The 22,786-nt window shown below is 31.9% G+C and overlaps 2 protein-coding genes across 3 annotated transcripts in view; one reads left to right on the top strand and one right to left on the bottom strand.

Moving 5' to 3' along the window:
• LOC107166171 (NADPH oxidase 5-like) overlaps positions 1 to 22,786 on the top strand; it is a 90,472-nt gene that overhangs the window by 55,731 nt on the left and 11,955 nt on the right. The window contains exon 4 of the mRNA XM_089228918.1: positions 4,163 to 4,274. Within this exon, the coding sequence (XP_089085044.1) occupies positions 4,163 to 4,274 (112 nt within the window). The remainder of the gene's footprint in view (positions 1 to 4,162; positions 4,275 to 22,786) is intronic.
• On the bottom strand, positions 10,770 to 19,040 carry LOC149055369 (uncharacterized). 2 transcript variants are annotated; one of them, XM_089228919.1, is made up of 5 exons: positions 17,697 to 19,030; positions 13,671 to 14,109; positions 11,974 to 12,285; positions 11,413 to 11,759; positions 10,770 to 11,315 (listed from the first exon to the last, which is right to left on the bottom strand). In XM_089228919.1, exons 1-5 carry the CDS (start codon positions 18,374 to 18,376, stop codon positions 11,012 to 11,014), a joined length of 2,082 nt encoding a protein of 693 aa, XP_089085045.1. In that variant the 5' UTR covers positions 18,377 to 19,030; the 3' UTR covers positions 10,770 to 11,011. The 2 variants fall into 2 exon arrangements, with proteins under 2 accessions (XP_089085045.1, XP_089085046.1); XM_089228920.1 differs by lacking the exon at positions 11,974 to 12,285 and having other exon boundaries at positions 17,697 to 19,040.

The following is a 22,786-nucleotide window of genomic DNA, read 5'->3' as shown; positions in this document are numbered from 1 at the left end:
AATGATTTTACTTTGAATTGACAATAAATTATTATTATATGAAGAGTCATTGGCACTGTTGTATATATTTATTATATAATATATACATATTATAAACATTTAAATATAGCCAAATTAAATTTAGTTCGGTGATTATTGTATATAATAGGTACAGCGATTGTCTGTTTGCTAAAAAAATATCATAAAGTACACCTTTACACATATTATTTCGCGGTGTTTTCTATAATACTATATTTTCATACCTATTACATAAACTACCCATTATCAAGAATGCGTCGCATAGTTTTCTCTTTAAATCCAAACGAGAAAATCGTCATTATTTACACGAATATCGAACTATCTGTTAGAATAAAAAACATATAAACTAATTAGGTATCTAGGCGTATATACTTTCTTTTGATTAATTCATTCACTGCTATGGTTAAAATAATAATAACAATAATAATACGACAATATCAAGCGCAATGTACCTGCTTATTTTAGGAAAGCTGCATGTAACTGAACCGTTGTTAACATATGCTTTACAACTAATCATACTAATCAAACTACTTTGATTTGTGTCCAAGACTAAGACTACTGTACGATGTTTCCCACGGCATTTATCATGTGTACCACAAGCTGTTTTCAAGATCGAACTCTCCGATAATCATGTCGCGAACCAATGCTTAGCAGGTGGTTTTATTTATTTGTTATTCGTGGTGTAGAGTCCATATATATATATATATATATTTTTTTTTATATAAGTAACTGCTATAAAATCATTTCATATACGCGTTCGTCTTACACTCGACCAAATAAATATTATTTTAAGCAATTAGCGTTAGACAAGAAACGTATTTACATTTGTTGGATATCGTTAGGTTAGGTTATATATATAATGATGTTAAAGTGATGTTTGCATCATAGGTATATATAGTAATCATGTGGCATTATTTGGGCAAATTTTGTTAAATCATTGTTAAATCATATTGTAACATACTTATAGAGTTAATTTTGACAGTGTCCAAAAGTCATTTTACGAATGTCGGTTTTCCATTTATAAAAAAGAATAAAGAGCCAACTATAGCAATAATTATTAATTAATATTGGATATAAATATATACTGCTTTTTACATAATGTAAAAGGTTAATCGAAGAATGAAGAACGGTATCTATAAGTTAAGCCTATTAAATTTAATATTTTTGTTATTTATCGAAATTCAAAATACACCACCAGTTTTTTTCAATAATAATACGTGACAGCAACCAAGGAATAATTATGTATGTATGAGTTAGATTATTATACATATATGCATAGTACGTAGTATTATTTGATTCGACTTAACAATGAAATATGATTTCGAACGAAATTACGAAATAATAATAACCGTTTCGGGTGAAAAGTTAATACTGTCCTTTTTTGTTCCGGGCATTAAAATTCCCATCGAAATTGCCTAATATAGAGATTTAAACGTTTTATTTTATTATACATATTTTTAATAGTGTATAGTATCGTTTACGATATAGTAGGTACCTATTGTGTCGAACCGACGACTTTGTAAAGTTTCAAATTACGTGCGTCGACTATAAAATAATACGATATTTCCGAGACTGCTGCTGCACACAACTGCAAAAGTAATTTAACAGCAATGGTTATAAGTTATAATATAATATAATATACCTACGTGTGAACGAGCGGGTGGTGGTCGGTTGGACAAATGTACACTTCGTATAATCTCAAACAATATTATAATATTATATATGTGTTTATCTTTTAATTATTATTCGCCCTAATTAGTCGTTATCACGATGGTTTCCAATACCACTAACTGTGGTGACGTGGGTCGAACCGGTTGGCGGTTTATATTGATCACTGCTCAGAGGTTTCCGTAATGTGCCCATTAATCTGCAGTTGATATATTCAGTAGCCGGACCCCGTCCAAAGGTGCGTTGAGTAGAAAGCGAAAAAAAAAATCTCATATAATATGTTTATGATTTGATTTTACGAAATTATCCGAAGCGCGAGAACTCGTTGTAACTATTAATAAAAACCTTATAAATCATCTCCTACGATCCCGACGGCAGAGTACGTATATATTATACGCATAGTCGCCACTATTTCAGTGTGTCAGCGAATTCGATCCGAAAAATTAGCTGCAAAAATATAATAAAATTAATTCGCACGATAACGTTACATATTAGGTATAACGTAATTGTAATATTTAAAAAATCTGAAAATTCTCAAAATACACTGTGGCTGAATATAAGTATAATATAATACTTAAAACTTTATCAATTATGAGAACTAATATGTTTAGATACGAACCGTAAACGTTTTTTTTTAAGCTCTATGCGTGTTGAATTTAAAGAACCTCGTACGAATATACTAAAATATATCATGTGTGTTGTATATTAGTGCGTTTTATATAATATAGTATACCTGTATTATGTCTAGTCTTAGACTGTTGGAATAATTGACACAGATTTGCGTCGAGATCCGTATAGTATATTATAATAAACACCTAAATTTTACCGGTTTGTTTTATCCTCGAGATTTATTTTAATAATATGCCTAATGCCTATACTTTTAAATGGCGTGCCGGACAACACTGTATTCTCCTCATCGGCCGAGCGGCCTGCTGCACGTATCATTAACACACGAGATAGTCCGTAAACAACAATAATAATATGACACCTCGGACTTACGGCACACGGCGGTGCTCATGTCAGAACAGGTTTCTTTTGTTTTAGGATTAAGGAGAAAATAAAAAATGAAAAAAAAAATACGAGAGCACGCCTTATCCCTCTTCTGATCTGGTCGGGTCTGAAACTCGCGCGGCTCTCCAACGCCTGGGCCCGCGCACATGTGTGTGTGTGTGTGTGTTTGTGTGTGTGGTGCATATGGAGAGTTAACTTCCACCGGTGTGTGGCAATAGGCTGTTGTAGGTATAAATACGCTGCTGCGGTCACGCCGGCGCTCCTTATTGAGAAACGGTCGGTCCTCCACGTTTCCCACAAACACGCATGCTCGCGTTTTTAATAATAATGATAATAATATTGTATACGACAATTATTATTATGCCGATTTTGAGGAATATATTGCCCAACCCGACCGGGTATAATAAAATAAGTCCGAAGTCTTGGCTACGAAAACGATAGAAATCGTAATAAAAAAAACCGACGTGCCGAGTTTAATCTTCATCAGCTTTATATTCCTGTGGGTTTCGTATGATTTATAGTTATACGTATATAGTTGCGGTTCGTTATACTTTACAACATTACACTATAGGTATGTATATATAAAAAATATGAGCAATTTAATGTAATGATAAAATTCGGTGACAAATGATTTACTCACGTCTACTTCGTAGACATTTGAATTATATGATAACCCCCAATAAAATGGTTAGTGAGATAATTATTGGTGCACTGGCAAAATTAACGAACGCACATTCTATATCAGTGGTGCCCAACCCACGGCCCCACGAAGGTATTCTGTGTGACCCGTTAAAAATTTTAAATCAAACAATATATTATAGAAAAAGTAAAGTTATATTTATTTATTTTATAATAGTAATGATAATAATAAAATAATATATATATATATTTGGTGGCCCGCTCTAAGATAATTGATTACCAAAGTGGCACGCGTAACAAAAAAGGTAAGACATCACAGTTCTACATGATTAATTTATAAAAACATATCAATTTAATCAAACTGACTTTTGGCCACTGCTAAAACGATATTGTTTATAAATTATAACATTATATTGTATTTTGTACACTCCTGTTCAGTTTTATTTGATTTTTTCAGGTACCTATAGCTAGTAAAATATTTCATAAATATGATATTATGTATTCTTACAATAACATAACTGTACGTCTGTACTAAATCCAAATTTACTTACCGGGTCATGGATAGGGTTTCTATTAAATTCATTGCTTTGTATTTCAAATTCTGAACAATTTGATCAGTAGGTTCCTGCTAGGTAATCTATAAGAACAGAAACCCAATAAAACTAAGACTTTTAGTTTTTACACTATATATAATGTCTCCTGAGTATAATTCTTCCTGATGATGTAACGTTTTAATTTATATAAGCTATAATTTATTACAATAAACAACAATACCAGTAACTGGTACGCTGAATTATTTTATCTAAATTTATAATATTTTCAACAGGGAAGAAAAACAAGGAGACTTAGCTGAACAGTTAGAAAGTGTGGCTTACGTGCTGTGCGGTGATCAACCTATAAGCTTACAAAAATTTTATCAGATTTTCCAAGCGAAAGGCGTAAGTACATTGCAATTACACACAATAACAAAGCAATTAATACAATTAATAAGGTTGACATAGTGTTTTTTTTTATCTTTAAATTACTAAATGACAATACAAATTTTCAACAGATTATTAAATGCGTACTTGTGTAATTTTTTGAAAAAAATTCATGATGTTTATTTTTTTGAACATAAAAATCATATTACAATTCATAAATATAATTACGAATAAATAATTTTATGATATTAAAATAAAACACAATATTTAGTTATTTAGTCACAGTAAAAGATCTTAAACGATTATAATGATAATCGTTTAGAATTTGAGATAATATAATATGGCTCATACTAATAGATGTTTACCTAACTATATCAACTACATTCATATAAGTTTCAAACAATTTTTATTTTAAAATATGCATAAAATATTGTTGTACCTAATAATTATATTATATATGACACGTATTACTATAGTATATTGTTGTTCACGGCGAGCTTTCACCGAATCTTTAGCAACTTTAAAATATTAATATGTTATAACAACAACTGTACATTGACCCTCGTTCATTTAATATTATTCATTTAAATATAACATATTAAACTTCTCAAAAGACCGAGTATAGCGAATAATAATAAAAAATGTATTGCTTAATAATTGTGTTAAAAAAATCTTACACTCCGGCTAATAATGAAATTAATTAATTCAATGTTTTATAGGTTAAATATGAATAAATACTTTTACTTCATATTATCGAGTAATACACAATGTCCAATAACGTTCAGGTCGTAAGTGAAGAAAGAGAGAGAGAGAAGTGTTGGGAGCTTATATTAAATATGTACCCTTCCCAGAACTAAAAAAAATAAACATGCAACAGTATTATACAATAATATAAACATATATACCTACCTAGTATATCACTCATAGCTTGTTATCCATAATAATATGCAACGACGTATAGGATGGCATAATATGTAGTGACCATGATGGTTTTCTAGTGGTTATCTACTATATACTCGTGGTTGCGACATACGTGTATTGGGATAAAAACTTCCCTAAGTAATGAAAAAAAAAAAAAGAAAAACGTGAATAAAATTATCGTATCCATCGAACCCCATGTGTATGCATGTTTTCGGGACATGTGCTGAGTCTCAATAACTCGAATTTAAAGAGAGGTAAAAATTAATTCAACTTATGTATTTTTCGAGTTACATAACTCGATTTTTTTTTTTAAAATACGAACTAATTCGAGGTTAATGTTATTTTTTGTATATTTATCAACTACAATCAAAATTGATTGATCTACAAAAGCTTTATAAAATATATAGATACCTATATGGCTATATAGATATTAATTTATTAATTAATAGTAATTTAAATTTATCTGTGCCGGTCATATTTAATGCCAAAGTAATTGTAACTTTTTCTTTACTGTTTTTTTCTCCTGAATAATTCTCTCCTTTTTTCAACAAATGTTTGATCCTAATGATAAAATTTAAGATATGACTTTGAGTTACTTATATGCTCAACTATTTTTAAATTTGACTTATCGTGACAATTATTGCATTGAGTATATTATACGGATTTCCTAGGGGCAAAAAACAATCTGAGTTATCGAGACTCGACTGTAGTTTGAAAACTGTGTGGTCTCGACGAGGGAACAGAAACGAGTAGATATAATATTATTTTATTTTAGTACCTGCATCTATCGTACACATTAATGTAATATTTGTTAAACGCGCATAAATCATACATTTTAATTATTTAACAACGCGCATACATTATAATATATTATGTGTGTACCTACTACGTAATATTATTACTAAAAAGTAAAAGTGTTTTTTGTTTTTGTATTTAAATATTATTATTGTTATGATTGATATTGATAGGTTATTTGTGTTTAATGTATATATATATATATATATATATATTATATATATATATTATTATACTAGCACACCGTGTACAACACTGTACCTATATGCTTAATATAAACATATATATATATGTATATATAATATTTTATACCTACCTAGTCCTATATATTTGTAAGATATTGTTCGATAAGAAAATTGATAGTGACCGTGACTGCAGACACATGCCAATATATAATTGTCGTGTGTCAGAACGGCGGTGTTGAGCACGAAAAACGACATTGTCGTACACGATCGTATCGTGGTTGTCCGGCTGTGTGCTATACGGCCGATGGGTTTTTTTTATACTTTTTATTATTCTCGTTATTAGGGCCCACCCATTCTGCAGGACATGTTCGGTCTTACAAATAAGTTATGTGCGCACAACTACTGCAGCAGTACGGCGGGGCGTGCAACCATACACATACGTATAATATACTGCAGCCGTTTAATCATGAATATTATTATTATTATTACTATTATTATTATTATTATTAATTCTATTATTTTTATTATTATTATTATTACTACGAGTAATTAAAAATTAAAATAAAAAAACAATTGGGTCAAATAATAGTATGTGTTTTGTGCAGTGTGTTAAGTCAAGGTTTAAACGAATTGGCAAATTTAAAAAAAAAAAAAAAAAAACATAATCTAAAACAAAATAATCGTATTATTAATTTTATTCGATACTATCATAATAAATTTTAAATACCTACCCATTAAGATCGTATATAGGTGGGTAGGCACGAAGGAGAGCCATAGGTATACTACCAACAGCGCAAATCGATCAGACTAAATCGTTAATCGCTATCATGTTCCTTATAGATAATAATAATATTGTCATAAATATTAAACTTAACAGTTCACGGAGTAAAACGTCAAACACGATAAGTTTGCAATCCAAGTCGTTTTTATTCATACAAACGTTGATCAATATTCTGGAGGCGAAATGATTTTTTTTTATGTAGTACATTTTTTTAATCATATTTCGTGTTAAGTGCAAATTGCTTTTTTAACTGGCGTTTTGCCATAATTTATTATAAATACTCGATTGATTTTCCTCACTTATATGTAGGTACCTACTAAGATAGTGTAGAGTAAAACGTAATTATTTAATGATAACTCGTCAATTATTTAAGTACTTAGCCATCGAAACAACCCTTGTTATAAGACACAGGCGGACACGTATTTTATTTATTAATAAATTATGCACCAATACTAGGTTCAAAATGTTTATATTCTAAAGTTTTTTTTTTTTTATTAAAAATATATTACAATCTGTTTACACATAAAACAATAAGTAACAATGATGAGTGATTTAATGAAGATATGTCACACATGAAGAGGAGACTGTCCAGTGACAGAACCTCAGAAAATTTGAGTTCAGGCTTTGAAATTTATTTTATTATTTTATTTTTAATTTTTTAATTAATTAATTTTTATTTTTTATTAGATTAGAAGGTCTCTAGCCCAATTTCTTTTTAACCTTCGAGGAATATTAAGAGGTAGTGTGAGAGAAGACATGTTTTTGATAAAGGGGTTAGAATGATTAGTTAATTTGGAATGGAATTTTTTATTGTAGCTTTTAGCAAGTTCATTAACTGTTGGAAGTTTTAGGTCGTTATGGAGAGCTGAATTTGTGATATACCACGGAGCACCGGTTAAGAGTCTTAATGAGATTCTAAAGTTCAATATTTTTATTTTTTATTTATAAATATAATTAAAATACAGCTTACATGAATTTGTAATCTAAATAAATCATCGTCTTTTGTAAATCATTATCGTACAAAGCATATTCGTGTTGCCATAATTATTAATGTGTATTTAATGTAACGATTGTCTTCTCCTCCTCCCTCTCTCATCCCCGGGAGCGATTTCACAACGACTTATCGATAAAAAATAAAAATCATATAAAAAGATTACCTAGTTCTATATATTTTTAAGTTCGATATGGTATTATTTACGAGATCAAGTCACATCATGGTTGATAATTATGTATAATATCGGACATTGCAGATGTATAACACTTAATATTTTCTTCCGATCGTTACTCTGTTGAACAATCTGTAGGTATATAATATATTATAAGAAATATAATCGGTCAATTTGAAGTCGTTTATCATAATTAGTGTAACATTAAAGCCGCATTAAAAAACCATGCCAGCAGATTTACATCAGATTATTGAAATTGTAATGTTATGGAGAAAAAAAATTATGGATTAATTTTATACATAAAAGTGAAAAATAATAATAATAAATAATATTATAATAATAGTTTCTGTAACATGAAATATCAATACGATCTCGATAACTGCAAGTGCAACAGTAACGGTTTATTCAAATATGTTTGTATACCTACCGGCTACCACGTGCTCACGTAAACTGACAGAAAAAGAGAAATAATTGTTGTGCACGCTCAAAATAAAAGAGTTAACAAATTATAAGTCGTATTACTTCAAATATTTATGATCCGATAGAGTTTAGTCTCATGTCCCACAAATAGTATTCAAAAATAAATGCATATGCAGGTAGTGACTAATATTAGCAGGTACCTATCCCTAATTGAGTTAGACTTTGTAACCTGTTTTTTTATTTTTTTGTTAGAAATAAGCCTCGGCAGCGGAGGCCATTGGCTGAATTAGTTTAGGAATAGGAAGAATTATTATACACATTACACATATTGTACCCTGTTTTTGTGAACTCATAGTTTTGTACTATTTTATTGCGATTATGATAATAATATCAAAATATGCGTTTTTTATTCGCTTTTACTTATATATGCGATCAATCTGCTCTGAGTGCAGCAGGATTTTCGTGCAGCGCACACATTGTTCTAAACGTAGTTTGTTGATAAGAAATGGCAGTGTAAGTACGAGCAGGTTTACTATATAATTAATATTAATATTATCGCGGCGCGCGTGAAAACGCTTGTGCGCTTTTGAAAAACTGCGTCGCGTGCTTGCTCGCGCCTGGCACGGAAATTTATTGCAACGATTGACCGACAAAGATAAAGACGTAACTACCACGAGTTAATGATTTTTTCTTCACACATATTATCTATACATAATATATAATGCGACTATGCCAGTAAAGGTAGACACAAAAATACTATACGCGTGGTGCGAGTATAAGGTACCTATAATGATAAAATATGTTCACCGCGACAATCCAACGAGTTTGATTATTTATGATCTTTATAGACGACCGCGTTTGCGACTTGTGCCACGGCGCTTGTAAACGCAAATCGAAATGAAAATAATGGATTACGGCACGGGATCCAATTTAATATAGGTACACATATTAATATATTATATGTATTATTATTATTGTAGCGGTTATCGTAGAAAGGCGTTTTACTCGAGGGCTTTTTAATGGGACAAAATTGGAGAGTAACAAAACTCCAAAGTAATATTATATTATTATTATATTCAATGGATAAATAGCGCCTTATATAGCTAATATAAAAATAATATGATATAGGTAGAGTACCCTCACCTGGCCACCCATTCACAAAATTAAAGTGAACATGTTTTGTTCAACGTATTGTTTATAATATAGACAATTTAAATTATTGTTCGATGAAAGTTATATTATCTGTGCTAGGACGATAAACATGTATTTAAAAAAAACAAAAATCAGTCAACGAAACACGCGTATCTATAGGTACACCTAAGCGTATAAATAAATAACTAGTATAACTTACTAATGATCATTGAATTATGCGTTGGTGTATTTCTCGTTTTAATGATTTATACAATTGTTTCTAATGATTTGTGTTTTTAGTGGTAAAATAATCGTACGCACTCATTATGATTAAGTTGGCGCAACTGCCTAAAAAACAATTCATAAAAACCTAACTGTCTTAATCGAAAATTTGAATTTAATCAATGGCAATGCGGTATTGAGCTTATAATGTTTTGATTATGAAATAAAAAACATACCTATAAATAAGCATAATATGATACAACATTATTACTTTAAGACATTGTTTTGATCGCTGTACTGACGGACGGCACTAACTATTCATATATTTTTACCGACATATTTGCTAAACGACCCTCAAGATTCAAACTTGAAGTTATTTTTATGTATTTATACGTTATAATAGGAACAATTATGTAATAACATAAGACTAACGAATCACATCATAATGTAAATAAGTATGTTTCATCATTCATATAACCTACAAAAGCAATTATTTTTAGATTTTTGTTTGCACCCATTCACGTTAAACACTTGATTTCTTACCAAACTACTATTTGAGAGCTGCAGGCAATATTTCTTGACCAATTAAAAATATGCCCAGCAGATTATATGAAAATGAAAGGCAGAATTTGTACAGTAATTGTTTAAAATTTATTCGTAAAATTAGTTTATTTTTTGTTCGGTGTTGAATCATAATTAAACACTAATATAGAAAAACAATTTTTCATGTTACTTTTTTATTATAAAACATGACGTCACTTTTACTAGATTTCATTAGATAAAATTGTAAAATATAGATAAAACGTTCAACACACTTAAAAGTACATTAATAAAAATTGTATTTTAACATATTTTTACAATTATTTATTTATTTATTTATTTACCAAACTATTCAAAAATTAGTTGTATTTTCTAAAAAAAAACTGTTTTTAGAAATCGACACATAATTCAAATACATATTTTAATCTATGCGAACAAATATCTTGTGAATTATTTTACCGAACAGTGCATTTATAGACTGCAATTTCTATACTCGTGTAATATTTAAAACAAAATAAAAAATACTTATGGATATTATGTATTAAAGTAGAAAGTATTAACTCATATATTATTACGTTGATTAATGGCAGCGTATTAATGCAAGAATGGAAGATGAGGAGGGTGTGGTATTCGCATTTTTGGTGCTTTATATATCATCATCATCATCATCTCAATGATAAATACAGTAATGCTCAAGATAGTTCCAAATGATAAAACAATGAATGCTATTTCGAGATCTCTGACAGAAAAAACTTTCGAAGTATCGTAATCTTTGGGATTGATTGGCTTGTATTTATTAAATATGTACTTGGAAACGTCACCATTCCACTTGAGTACCAGTCCAGCCTGATCGATCCACGACAGCAAGATATTTATTCTTCGTTTATACGGTGAATTCCTAAAAAAAGAGAGAAACAAGTGAACATTACTTAAATATTTCGTCAGGTTTCATGGAAAAAATGTCGTTCCTGTATAGTATATATTTTTATCACAACCTGTGAACCACGTATGATATAAAGTACGATATTAGACACTCGTTCATTGTATGTAGAACGCGCGTGTTGTTCTTGTTAGCGATGAACAGCACGTCTTTGAAATGTCCCAAATTAAAGACATTCACGCGCTCAAATCCAGCGAATTGACCGTCAGAATTATGAATGTCGACTTCTTTTTCCCACTTCTCGACTCTGTAGGCTAGAGACTTCAAGTTTGGATCTCCAGTCAATATTTCCTTAAAGTTGATGCTAGATGTTCGAATCGGCAAATCCGACTGTTTCAAATCGGTAAACGTATTGACATCGGGATAGTGCATCGGCGTGTTCAAGAACGTCACCAGTGAGCCCTAAACAAACGTTCGCCAACTGTAGTTACTATGACTATTAATTATCGCTTTACGAAGTATCATGGATAATAGCAATAATTATTGGGCGATATAAGAACGAAAACATTTTTGTTCGGACATCCGATCTGGTATAAAATAGGTAGTATTTATGCGAGTGCAAGCCAAACAGTAATCGCGGTCGGTGAATTATAAACGCGTACGTAGCTTTATCTACCTGAAAAGCGTTCAAAATGACGAGTGTAAAAAACAGACTAAACGCGGTCAATATCTTGTGACAGGAGATGGCGAAAACTCGGTTGGTCGGTGCTCCGATGAACATTCTGTAGATTTCCAGCCCCAAGTCGGATCCCGTGGGCCCGGGTCTGTGCGTGTCCAATGCCGCGTCCACGAAATATATGATGGTAACCATTACGTACGTGATTACCGTCATCAACCACACTTCTCTTTGGAAACTCATAAACACGGTCATCATCGGCGGTATGACACCGGCTTTGGGCGTGAGCAAACACACCTTGTCGCTCGTTATCTGTCGAATCGCGAGTACAACCGTGATCGGCAAAAATCCAATGAAAACGAACATATATAATATATTATATATATATATATATAATTTACAAATTACAATATATTATAATATTATGTACCTATTACACTGTATTAGAAAGTCGCAACAATACGGACCACATTATAATATTATAGCAGTTACGAATATGGGCAATAGTGTACCTGCCTGTAGTAGTTGTCAATGTGTGTTCGAATCGCACGCAATATGTATTACCATTGATTATACATATATATATTATATGCAAAATAAACGATATTACATATTTCGTTCAATATATACATTCAGTGTAACAATAATATATCTATATATAACACATACTCGCAGAACTGCATATAATACAGAAAAACACAATATTCATTTATCGAGAACATGCATGGTAATTATATTTACTATAAAACTGTTTCATAATAATATGTCGTGTCTGTATTTGCAGGTATACAACTAGTATATAGGCACTGTGTTTTAATATACACGCTATAAACCTATAGTATTGTTATTATTAAATTCAACTGGCGGCAGTAAATTATAATAATATTATCATGCAGTTTTTACTCTGTACGTATCAATGTTTTCATATTATTATTCTAACAGAAAAGCATTGAAGACATTGCTATAATATTATCATGGACATTATACTAGCATTCGTACTCGTTATGTTTGAAATTTGAAAAAAAAATTACTTGTTTTTAGACATTTTAGCTAGTCATAAATTATGATTTCTGTTTCGCATTGATTTCTACACGACGCCCGCGAGCACTATCTGCAGTAGTAAATATAATATTATACACAATCCACATGCAAGAAACTACGTATATATGTATAATTTTCTTGGGTTAGGTGACCTATCGACCTACGATATTATTATTATGATTTCTTAGTTTTTTTTTTTATGGAAAAACATAATATTAGTTAGGAGGTACCATACACCAAATATACAGAATTATTCACCAATCATGCAGATATGATTTTTGGAATATTTAAATATAGTTGAAGTTCAAATTTTCAAATTCTTAAGATTGTTTGTTCTGCTTATAAGAAGTACGTTGTGCAAGATATATAAACTTCTATTAGTTATTTCAAACGAAATTCAGTAAAAAAGGAAAAAGGGGTCGTATTCTCATTTGAAAAACAAAGTTTGCTTCGCCACAGACCAATATAAACCTAGAGTAGTACAACAAATCTCTCAAATACTTTAAAATATAGTCTTGAATATATTTGGAAATTCTTTAAAAATCAAGTTTTTAATGACTTCATTTTGTTGTTGGAAAAAAGGAGTTGATTTCACTTGGTGGTGCAGAATCAACCTGTATAATAATAATAATAATAATAATGGTTTTTTCATTTACGTGTCTGGTGAGCTCGGCCAAATAACAGTTGTAGTCTTTCAGAAAGTGTCCGTTGACAGAGACGTCGGCCTGTCCTCCAATCACCCTTGCAAACGTGCCATACGCCCTTCCGGCCATCCGTCTGTATCCGTAAAGGAACTTACCGTTGGTGGACGGCTCGGAAATGTAAACCGGCGTGGCGTTCATTTTGGCGGCCAGCACCGTGGCGAACGTGCCGTCTTGGCCGATGTACTTGCCGCCCTTCGTCTCGATCACCGTCGGCACCCGATTGTTGACGACGAACCGCAGCGGGAATCGCCGCAGGTTTCTGATCCGCGAATGGAGTATACCTGGTATACGTCTCAGTGACCGCAGTGGTACATTCAAGAACCGGCCGTCGATGGCGTTATGAACGAACGGATCTAGGATTTTGATCACGGTTGGCGTCACCACTATTATCCTTGGGGTCAGGGGTAAAACCTCGTATTAATCTTTTGGCAAAGTTGGGATATTTCACAACGTCTATAGGTATATTAATATAATTCAAAATCAAGTATATCATACTCAATCATTGATAGTATTATAAATATAAGAAAAAACCGAGTTTGCTATAGCGTATATGATATATATATATTATTAATTTTGTCCATCATTTTTTCGAAAACAGACATAACAAACAAAAAACATGTTATAGTTGCAATTTTTTGAAAATTATATTCATTGTATGATTGTCATTATATACAATACCTTTTGTTGAATAATTTCCTGTGCTCAATGGCTCGAATCGGAATAATATTGTTACAACTGACGACACCTGTTAACCTCCCTAGTATTTTCAAACAGAATCTACTCAAACGATAAAATAATAAAATTTGACCTAGGTAGTTAGCAATAGAAAACCTGTTAACACGATTTCAACGACAGAAGTGAAATACCTAAGACGTGTTGAACGAAAGATGTATACCTTAATGTGTTTTAAATATTTTAATGATCTTATTTATTAGGATATTATTTTATAGGTAATTAGAAGAAAGGGTAAGCACGTAATTATAATTTTTTTTTAATTAAGAGGGAGTCTGTCCCCGTCTCCACAAATCAACCGCTGCAGAGTATTCCTAACACCGTTGTTTTTATTTATTTAAATATAAAAAATAATACTATGGACGAGGTTTTTTTTATTCGAGGTGTAAAATGAAGAGGACGATATTCATAGAACCGCGCGGGATAAATTGCTCAAACGAGAGAAAAAAAACCGATACGTTGTAAGTCGTCCTACGTGTGTATGTTGCGGAACACATTACTCACGAACTGATGCCATGCGCGCATAATATATCGCGAGAGCGTCTTATGCCACATCGTTAAGGAATTTAATTTATAATGTATCGGCCTCAAAACGGCGTTCTGTCGCGGCGTTTTCACCGGATGGATTAAAGGAAGTAAATAAGTACCTGTAGGCTATATTATAATAATACCTACATGGACACACGTAGATAATAACCTACCACTCTACCCATCTACCTACCTACCTACCTAGGTATCTGACGTATCCGTCACATGATATTATTATTGTCGAACTTGGTCTCGTTTCATAGTATGCTCTTATGCAACAGCGCTTCCACGCTGGGCATACATACGCGGGGATGGTGCCAAATTGATTTTCTGCCCCTATACCACGGCTGATATGTTGAATTTGCTTCTGTTTAAAAAAAAATATTTCTTTCATAATGATGAGCGTAGTTGGTTTTCGTTTTTTTTCAGTTCAAATTTTTATTTTCAAGCAATTTTTTGCAATATAAAATCATATTTTCGTATGATTTGTACAAAATATAAATTAGATAGTATAAAATAATGAGGTGTATAATTTCACGGCTGTAGCAGGTTGCACATTACATTTATCTTTTTGACTTCCAATTCAACGATCTCTAACGCACATTTTTAACATGACCACTTCACTGCATTTAAGTTCCCAAGCCTGTACAATTGAGAAGGGAAATTTGCAGCTCAATTAAAAAGCGAGAATCCATTCGGCTCAACTTAATGAAACTCCCTTTTTGTAAACGAGAATTCACTTACTGTTATATAGGTATACCGCGTGTATCTAGATACCTAGATACAACCTAACCTAACCTAACCTACCTGTATATATTATTATTATTGTGCAGAATTTGGCTTGTCGTCGCGTTGGATATTATAATAATATTATCCTCGTTGGGCGCCGGATCCCAAACTACGATAATTTAATATTCCGGTTTTCTCTTTTATGCACTATACACATAATAATATTAATATCTCCACCACATACTATAATATTATACATAGGTAGGTATATAATAGTAATAATACGTTCGCATCATTAATTTCCAGCGTGCCTATGCTGCAGTACTTACAATACGTACTATGTATAATGGCGTTTCGACAAACCTCCCATGAACTCATCAATTAAGTCGTCGACGACGAGACTAATACACGCGCGCGTCCACCCACCCCAGGGAATTATATATATACATATATATAGGTATGGGTATATAATAATAATAATGTATAATATACGCATACATAAGACAGTACGCGTTATGTATAACTACCAACCTAAACCTAATATTATATACTTGTGCGCGTCGCCGGTCATATAATAATAATAATCAATTCGTTCGAACATGAAGACGATAGGTGTATGACCAAACGTACCTGCCGCTGCTGCAGTTATAACTACTTTTGGGGTTTTCAAATGGAACGAGAAATAAGTCTCGAACCGCTGGAGTTGTTCCAGGCACCTATTTAAGTGCGTCAAGCCAATATTTCAGTTATCCATCAATGGCTATACATATATAACATGTTATATTATGGAAATTATGCACGCTCAAATCAAAACTTATAAGCTATTATATGGATAGGATCGGGCCTACATGACGTCTTAAAACATATATCTAAAAAGTTGTTACTTTTATCAAGTCCTAACAGATCAGATGTAATTATCCAAAATATGACGAGCACTCGAGCTAATAGTACCAACGTCGGTAATACCAAGCTAAAGTGTGGACTTCAATATGCTCATCATTTAAGACCAATAAATCGGATATAGCCATATAGGTACACTACTCAATGACGCAATCTTGATTTGAAATGCGGTTAAGTTTGCATCAAGTAACCTCACATTATGTGCGCGTATTTATTTATCGGGATGTCCCACTTTCCCGCCAAAATCTACCTTTTATTTTAATCTCAAGTCTGTTAACGCCAGTGACGGTAATATACATTACCGTTAAACGTTTACCGCCAAATTTAAAATTTATGAGTTAGGCTGGTCTCGGTGACTTTCAGTAATGATATGTATATTTATTATATCAAATCTCATGTGTAGGAGGAATCCACTTATATAATTTAAAAACAACATTCGTTTTATACTAATTAAATAAATATACTTTTTGATGAATGATGATTGATACATACTTTTTCAGTACGTCGTAAATCAATATTATATAATATAAATCAAACAAAAATAGAAGGTGAATATTTGTATATAGTGCTGCGCAAAAAATAAGAGTCCACTTTTTTCCCGAAATATTTTATTCTTCAAGTCTGTTAAATTTAATATTAAATTATCTCCATGTTTAATTAGGTATAAGAATAAAATGTTAATTTATATTTTAAATATTTCCAACAATATTTTGATTATTACAATATTGACAAAGCTACAGGATTTTTTTTTTAAACAATACAATATAACTAAAAACGCTCTTATTTGTGACCAATCATATTATTGTTTTATAAACAGTTAGCCGTTAGAAGTTTTCAAGTCCTAAACATTTTAAATCGAGTTTTCGCAGTAAACGGAAGGGTCACTTTTGGCCATTAAAAGTTTCTATACTCGCTTCAGATTAATTTAACATATTTTGTATTGTTAGTGAAGCTAACCTTTTTTTCAGCAAACTCGGTATTAATTACATTGAAACACGTGCTTTCTCCTGCAGCGGCGGGGGGGGGGGGGTCCTCCAATTCTGGTATAGAAAATGTAATATACCAGTTAAACCGCGATCGCACGCTTACTTGTATATGGAAAGGTCGCGCCACACGAGGTACACCATCCGTCGGACGGCCGGGTCGAAGCCGTGGACGACCACGATCAAATAGTACACGTCTACGTCCCAAAACGTGTAGTTGAGGTGAGCCAGTTCGACGAACGGGTCCGGGTCCCTGGCGGGCGGCGCGATGCCGCGGAACAGGACCACGTACCGTGACCGCAGCGGTAACAGGGACGCTAGACCGCGGTCGACCGGACGTCGGCAGGGCTCGGGAAGCGCTCCGTCTCCGCCGTCAGTGTCGCGTAGACGGCCGTCGGACAACAAGCGGACCAGATCGACGGCGTACACGGGTTGCTCGTAGCGTGCCTGCAAAGTCCGCAAGAACCGGTACGGTACTTCACCGTCGACGTCCACGCCACTACCACTTCCGGCCAGTCCGCCGCCACTTGCCGACCGGTGGACGGCCACAACCATCACCCCTCTGCCCAGCGACGACGAACTATTCTCGAGCGATGAGATTATGCCGCCGACCGTGGTTGTGGTAGTCGTATACAACTCGTCACTTATATGATTGTCGCCACTGTAGCGGATCGGCTCGAGTCGACCGATGGTAGACGCCACAGATAACGTCAACAACAGCAACTGCGCCGACGACGTTTCGTTTTCCATCATCATAATATGAACATTATCGTCGTGTCGTATCATACAAATATTGTTACAATATATTGATATTATGGAGGCTGAGCGAGGAAAACTGATTTTTTTCTCACTCCACAAGTTGTTTTTCTTTTTTTTGTAACGATAGTAACTTTTAAAAGTTAAATTTAGGAAAAAAGAGACTTAACTTATTATAGTTTAGAATCAGTTGAGCACATTTTTTTTTTTGCTTAATATTTACAATTATTCATGCGAAAGTACTTTCAGAAAAGTATGTATTATTAAGTATACCTACGCCAAAAAAAAAAAAAAGGGAATATTTTCAGTAAAAATAGGTAATACATAATACCTATAATAGAGACATAGAGTAGGTAATTGGCAGAAAAAAATAACGAAATGAGAAGGCCATCCGATGATATAACCTTAGTAACTAGATTTTATTTGTTATGCAATTATTTAGGTTAATTTTTAGTTAGTTAATTTGTTGTGAAATTTTGGAAAAGATTATTTATAATTTTCTATTAAAATTTGAATATGTACCTATGTATATTTGAAACACCTTCGTTGTTTTGATCAATGTTTACATCGAGAAATAGTGCTAAGATTTGACTTTAGTAGCTACTCTAATACGTCAGAATATAACATTATGTATAATATCTGTATCAGATTAAATCATTATATCTTATCGACAAATCATTTGTACAAAACAAAACGAATTAAAATCTATGGGATTCGTGTGAGAAAAAAGTTAACTTAGCTTGACAACAAAAATCAATTAACACTGATTAGGTATAGTAGCTAGGTATAATATATGTTGTGGAAAAAAAACTACTCAGTTAAAATAACATGTTGAAAAAAAAAGTGTAACTCGTTTTGTGTAACCTTGTTAAAATTAACTTAACTCGTTAATGCCCAGCCTTGTGAGTTATGATTATCATTATAATATATGCTTACCAGGACGACGACATACGACGACATCGGACGGCGATTCTGAAACCATAATACACATAGGTATAGAAATAGCTTACAGAAATGTATCTATATAATGCAGCCGCGATCGCTCGTCATGCAGGTATATTATGAGCATTCTACCAACAGTTGTTTTAGAGCCCTCTCGAAAACTTGTCCACGTAAACATCTGTAGCAGCGATGATGATGATGATGACGGTGATGATAATTATACGCGCGAATGACATGATATTTTGTCTGGCTCGTGTAGTAATAATATCGTTTGTCCCGAGCGATAAAAAAAAAAAAAAAAACGAAAAAAATTCGAAACCTATGCCGTGTTTCACGAGTTACAGGCAACGGATGTATTAAATAATAATAATGTATGGGTAGGTAGGTGTTAAGAAGGCGTTTGGTAGCTGCCGCGGGTGTGTGCGTTGTACGACTGTGATATTATATTATACGAGTGAAATCATTTCAGCACCCTCGATAATAATACAACGGCTAGCTGCTCTAGTCGCGTCTATGCGATTTGATAATAACACGGTGTATACGAGCTATACGATATTTTAATAATATCATTATTATTATTATTATTATTTCGTGATTATTGTCCGCGTGGCCGAAACGTTATAATTTACGATTTGATTTTGATAGGTACCGTATTTTTCGTGTACCGCGGTGAACGACTTTCATTGCAAAACGCACGATTTATAGTACAAACATGGGTAATAATATTATATACGACGTGCCTATAATATAGAGCCGTACCTTATTCTCTGCAGCAAGTCGAAGCGCGCGTAACTTTTTTTTATTCATCTCGCAATAACTTTTCATAATAAACATTATAATATGTGATAATAATTGTTCGCGGCACGATGGCCGGTACCTATGGTATGCATATATGGTTGTAGGTATAGCTGACTCTGCGATAATAATAATAATAATAATAATAGAAAAATATACTGCCAACGATGATGCCGTTGCGGTACTAAGTATTTATTTCGATAATTTGCACATAACATTATAAAATTATGCAAATGTCAATTGTTGTTCGGGGACTTACCTCGTATAATATAATATTTCGCAGGTAATTGACGATTAAATAATTGTTCGAACGTATTAGACGCGGTTGTAAAAAACGGCTGTTTCGCGGTTTTTAAGGCTAGTCGGTCGATGGTTTTAAATTATCATAATAAAATATCTAATTGGCATGAAGTGTCAATACATCGAATGGCGTGAGCCGTGTGCGTACTATATCCGGAAGCAGTTACAAACGGACATCGAATAGGTACCTAGATAATAATAAAGGGTGACAACGATGTTTTCTTAAAATTATTTTTTTCGTATTTTACCACTTTTTGTTGTCATCAATGGAAATAATTACGATTACAATTTATTATCATGTTCACTTGCACCGCACGATAATGATAATATGTCGTGTAAAATAAATATTAAATGCACTCTGCACAATTATTATTATATACGACAGTTCGATGGGTATAAGAATAATATTGACAATATCAAAATGCTTTTTTTTACAACGAAAGTACATTTACTTTATTTTTGTAGATGTAATTTTTTTGGAGACAAAATTTCTTTACAGCTGTCATGGACATTGTTATTTTTGTATTTCACACAATCGCACATGTATATGGCGTAATTACAGAAAAATAAGTATTTCACGTATACCTGATAGATTGATGTTTAATATTATCGAAAGGTGATAGTGATAGTAAAACCAAAATACTTTCAGAAAAAAAGTTTTTATTACAGTTTATCACATTGCACTGAATGCAATAATATTAAACATGTGGTATTATATAAAATATTATTTTCTCTTGCATTTAAAAATTCGTTTGATTTAATATTCTAAGAGTATTTTTTTAATACACTTAAAAATTTAATGCCTACCTATAAAAAGAAACTCGTCGTGATTTTTAATCCCCAAAATATTTAAATCCACTACGATTACGTCCTTGAAAATATTATTGTGTTTTATATGCCAGCTGGCTGGTTAGTATTAACTTTCAAATTCATTCAAGTATAGTTTTCTTGCGGGTTGATGATCGCGATATCCGTGTGAACGAGTTTTTGTTGAGCTCTCAGAGTGTTCGACATGTCTATATGTCACCGTAAATGCCCGATCACTAGGTAAACCTAGGTCTTACTAGTTAATGCTAGGTTTTACTGTTTGTACTCAAGTAAAAGCTTAATTTCTTAATTTTATTAAACTTGGCTTTTACTAAACACGTTGTATACATTCTAGGATATAAATTGGCTTAGTATAAAAGCTGATCAATACACGACACATAACATTCAAGCGATAAGCTGCGTAAAAATTGTAATTATATATTATTATTAAAACAAACTACTGACAGTTATTTACATTTTTATACAAAATAAAAAAGCATTTAAAAACAGAATTATTATTTATTTATTCATAAAAATTAGTAAAATTGGTGGGTTGTTTGAAATTTTATTTATTTGCACATTTTGTACTATTTATGGCATTTTAAATGCATTTTTATTTTGTATAAAAATTAAAATAACTGTCAGTAGTTTGTTTTAATAATATATAATTATAATTTTCACGCAGCTTATCGCTTAAATTTTATGTGCTGGGTATTGATTAGCTTTTATTATGTCAATTTGTATATCCTAGAATGTACACAACGTGTTTTATATTAAAAGCCTGAATAAAATTAAAAATGTCAGCATTTACTGAGTACAAACAGTAAAATTTAGCATTAACTAATAAAACCTAGGTTTATCTAGTGATCGGGCATTTACGGTAACATAAAAAAAATATGTTTTATACGCATCATTAAAGTGGAGGGGACCATCATTGAAAGGGACAGAGAAGTAGACGAAAAGGCTTATCAGGACTATTGTAGTTACAATTTAAAATTTTAATTTCACTTATTGATATTTGTTTTTTTCTGATTTAACTTTTCAAAATAATAAATTGAATTTATGATTTTCATATAGTTGCACAATATTGAATTCAATATTGTACTATGGTTTTCAATTATATTTTGAGCACTATTTTTTCGATTTAAAATATCAGTTTGAAATTTTACGGTTTTAGTTTTTTTAATTTCTAATTATCATTGTGTGTCATTTGCAAAGCTGTGTAATAAACCTAAGAAAATATTTTTGATTTATTGTTATTATTTTAAATTTAAATATTTTTTTTTTTTTAATTTTGGTGGATTTGTGTATTCTCTTAAATTATAAAACGATTTACACTTTTTTCAATTTCAGTATACATTTCAAATAAATAACTTTAAAAGAAATATTTAATTTTGACATCACTTTTGAATTCTTGTAGAATGTTCATCGATGGTTAAAAACGATTTCAAGCCCTGGAATATGTTATTATATAATTTACTCGTGTGATGAGGATAGGATAATAATATGATATGATGTTTAATCATATGATCGTTTTATGATCAAACATTTTCGTGTAACAAAAATAAATGGTGGTAACACTATAGGCCAGGTTTG

The sequence above is a fragment of the Diuraphis noxia genome, unplaced genomic scaffold (assembly GCF_037042655.1).
Source record: "Diuraphis noxia isolate RWA-SAM2 unplaced genomic scaffold, SU_Dnox_SAM2 contig0005, whole genome shotgun sequence".
Taxonomy (NCBI): domain Eukaryota; kingdom Metazoa; phylum Arthropoda; class Insecta; order Hemiptera; family Aphididae; genus Diuraphis; species Diuraphis noxia.
This window is presented reverse-complemented; position numbering and strand designations above follow the sequence as displayed.

Excerpts from the sequence above, each read along its gene's own strand:
- LOC149055369 (XM_089228919.1), bottom strand. The coding sequence starts at position 18,376 with ATGATACGACACGACGATAATGTTCATATTATGATGATGGAAAACGAA. Across the intron at positions 11,760-11,973 it reads TCATTTTGAACGCTTTTCAG|GGCTCACTGGTGACGTTCTT; the intron begins GTAGATAAAGCT and ends ACGTTTGTTTAG. Across the intron at positions 11,316-11,412 it reads ATATCATACGTGGTTCACAG|GAATTCACCGTATAAACGAA; the intron begins GTTGTGATAAAA and ends CTCTTTTTTTAG.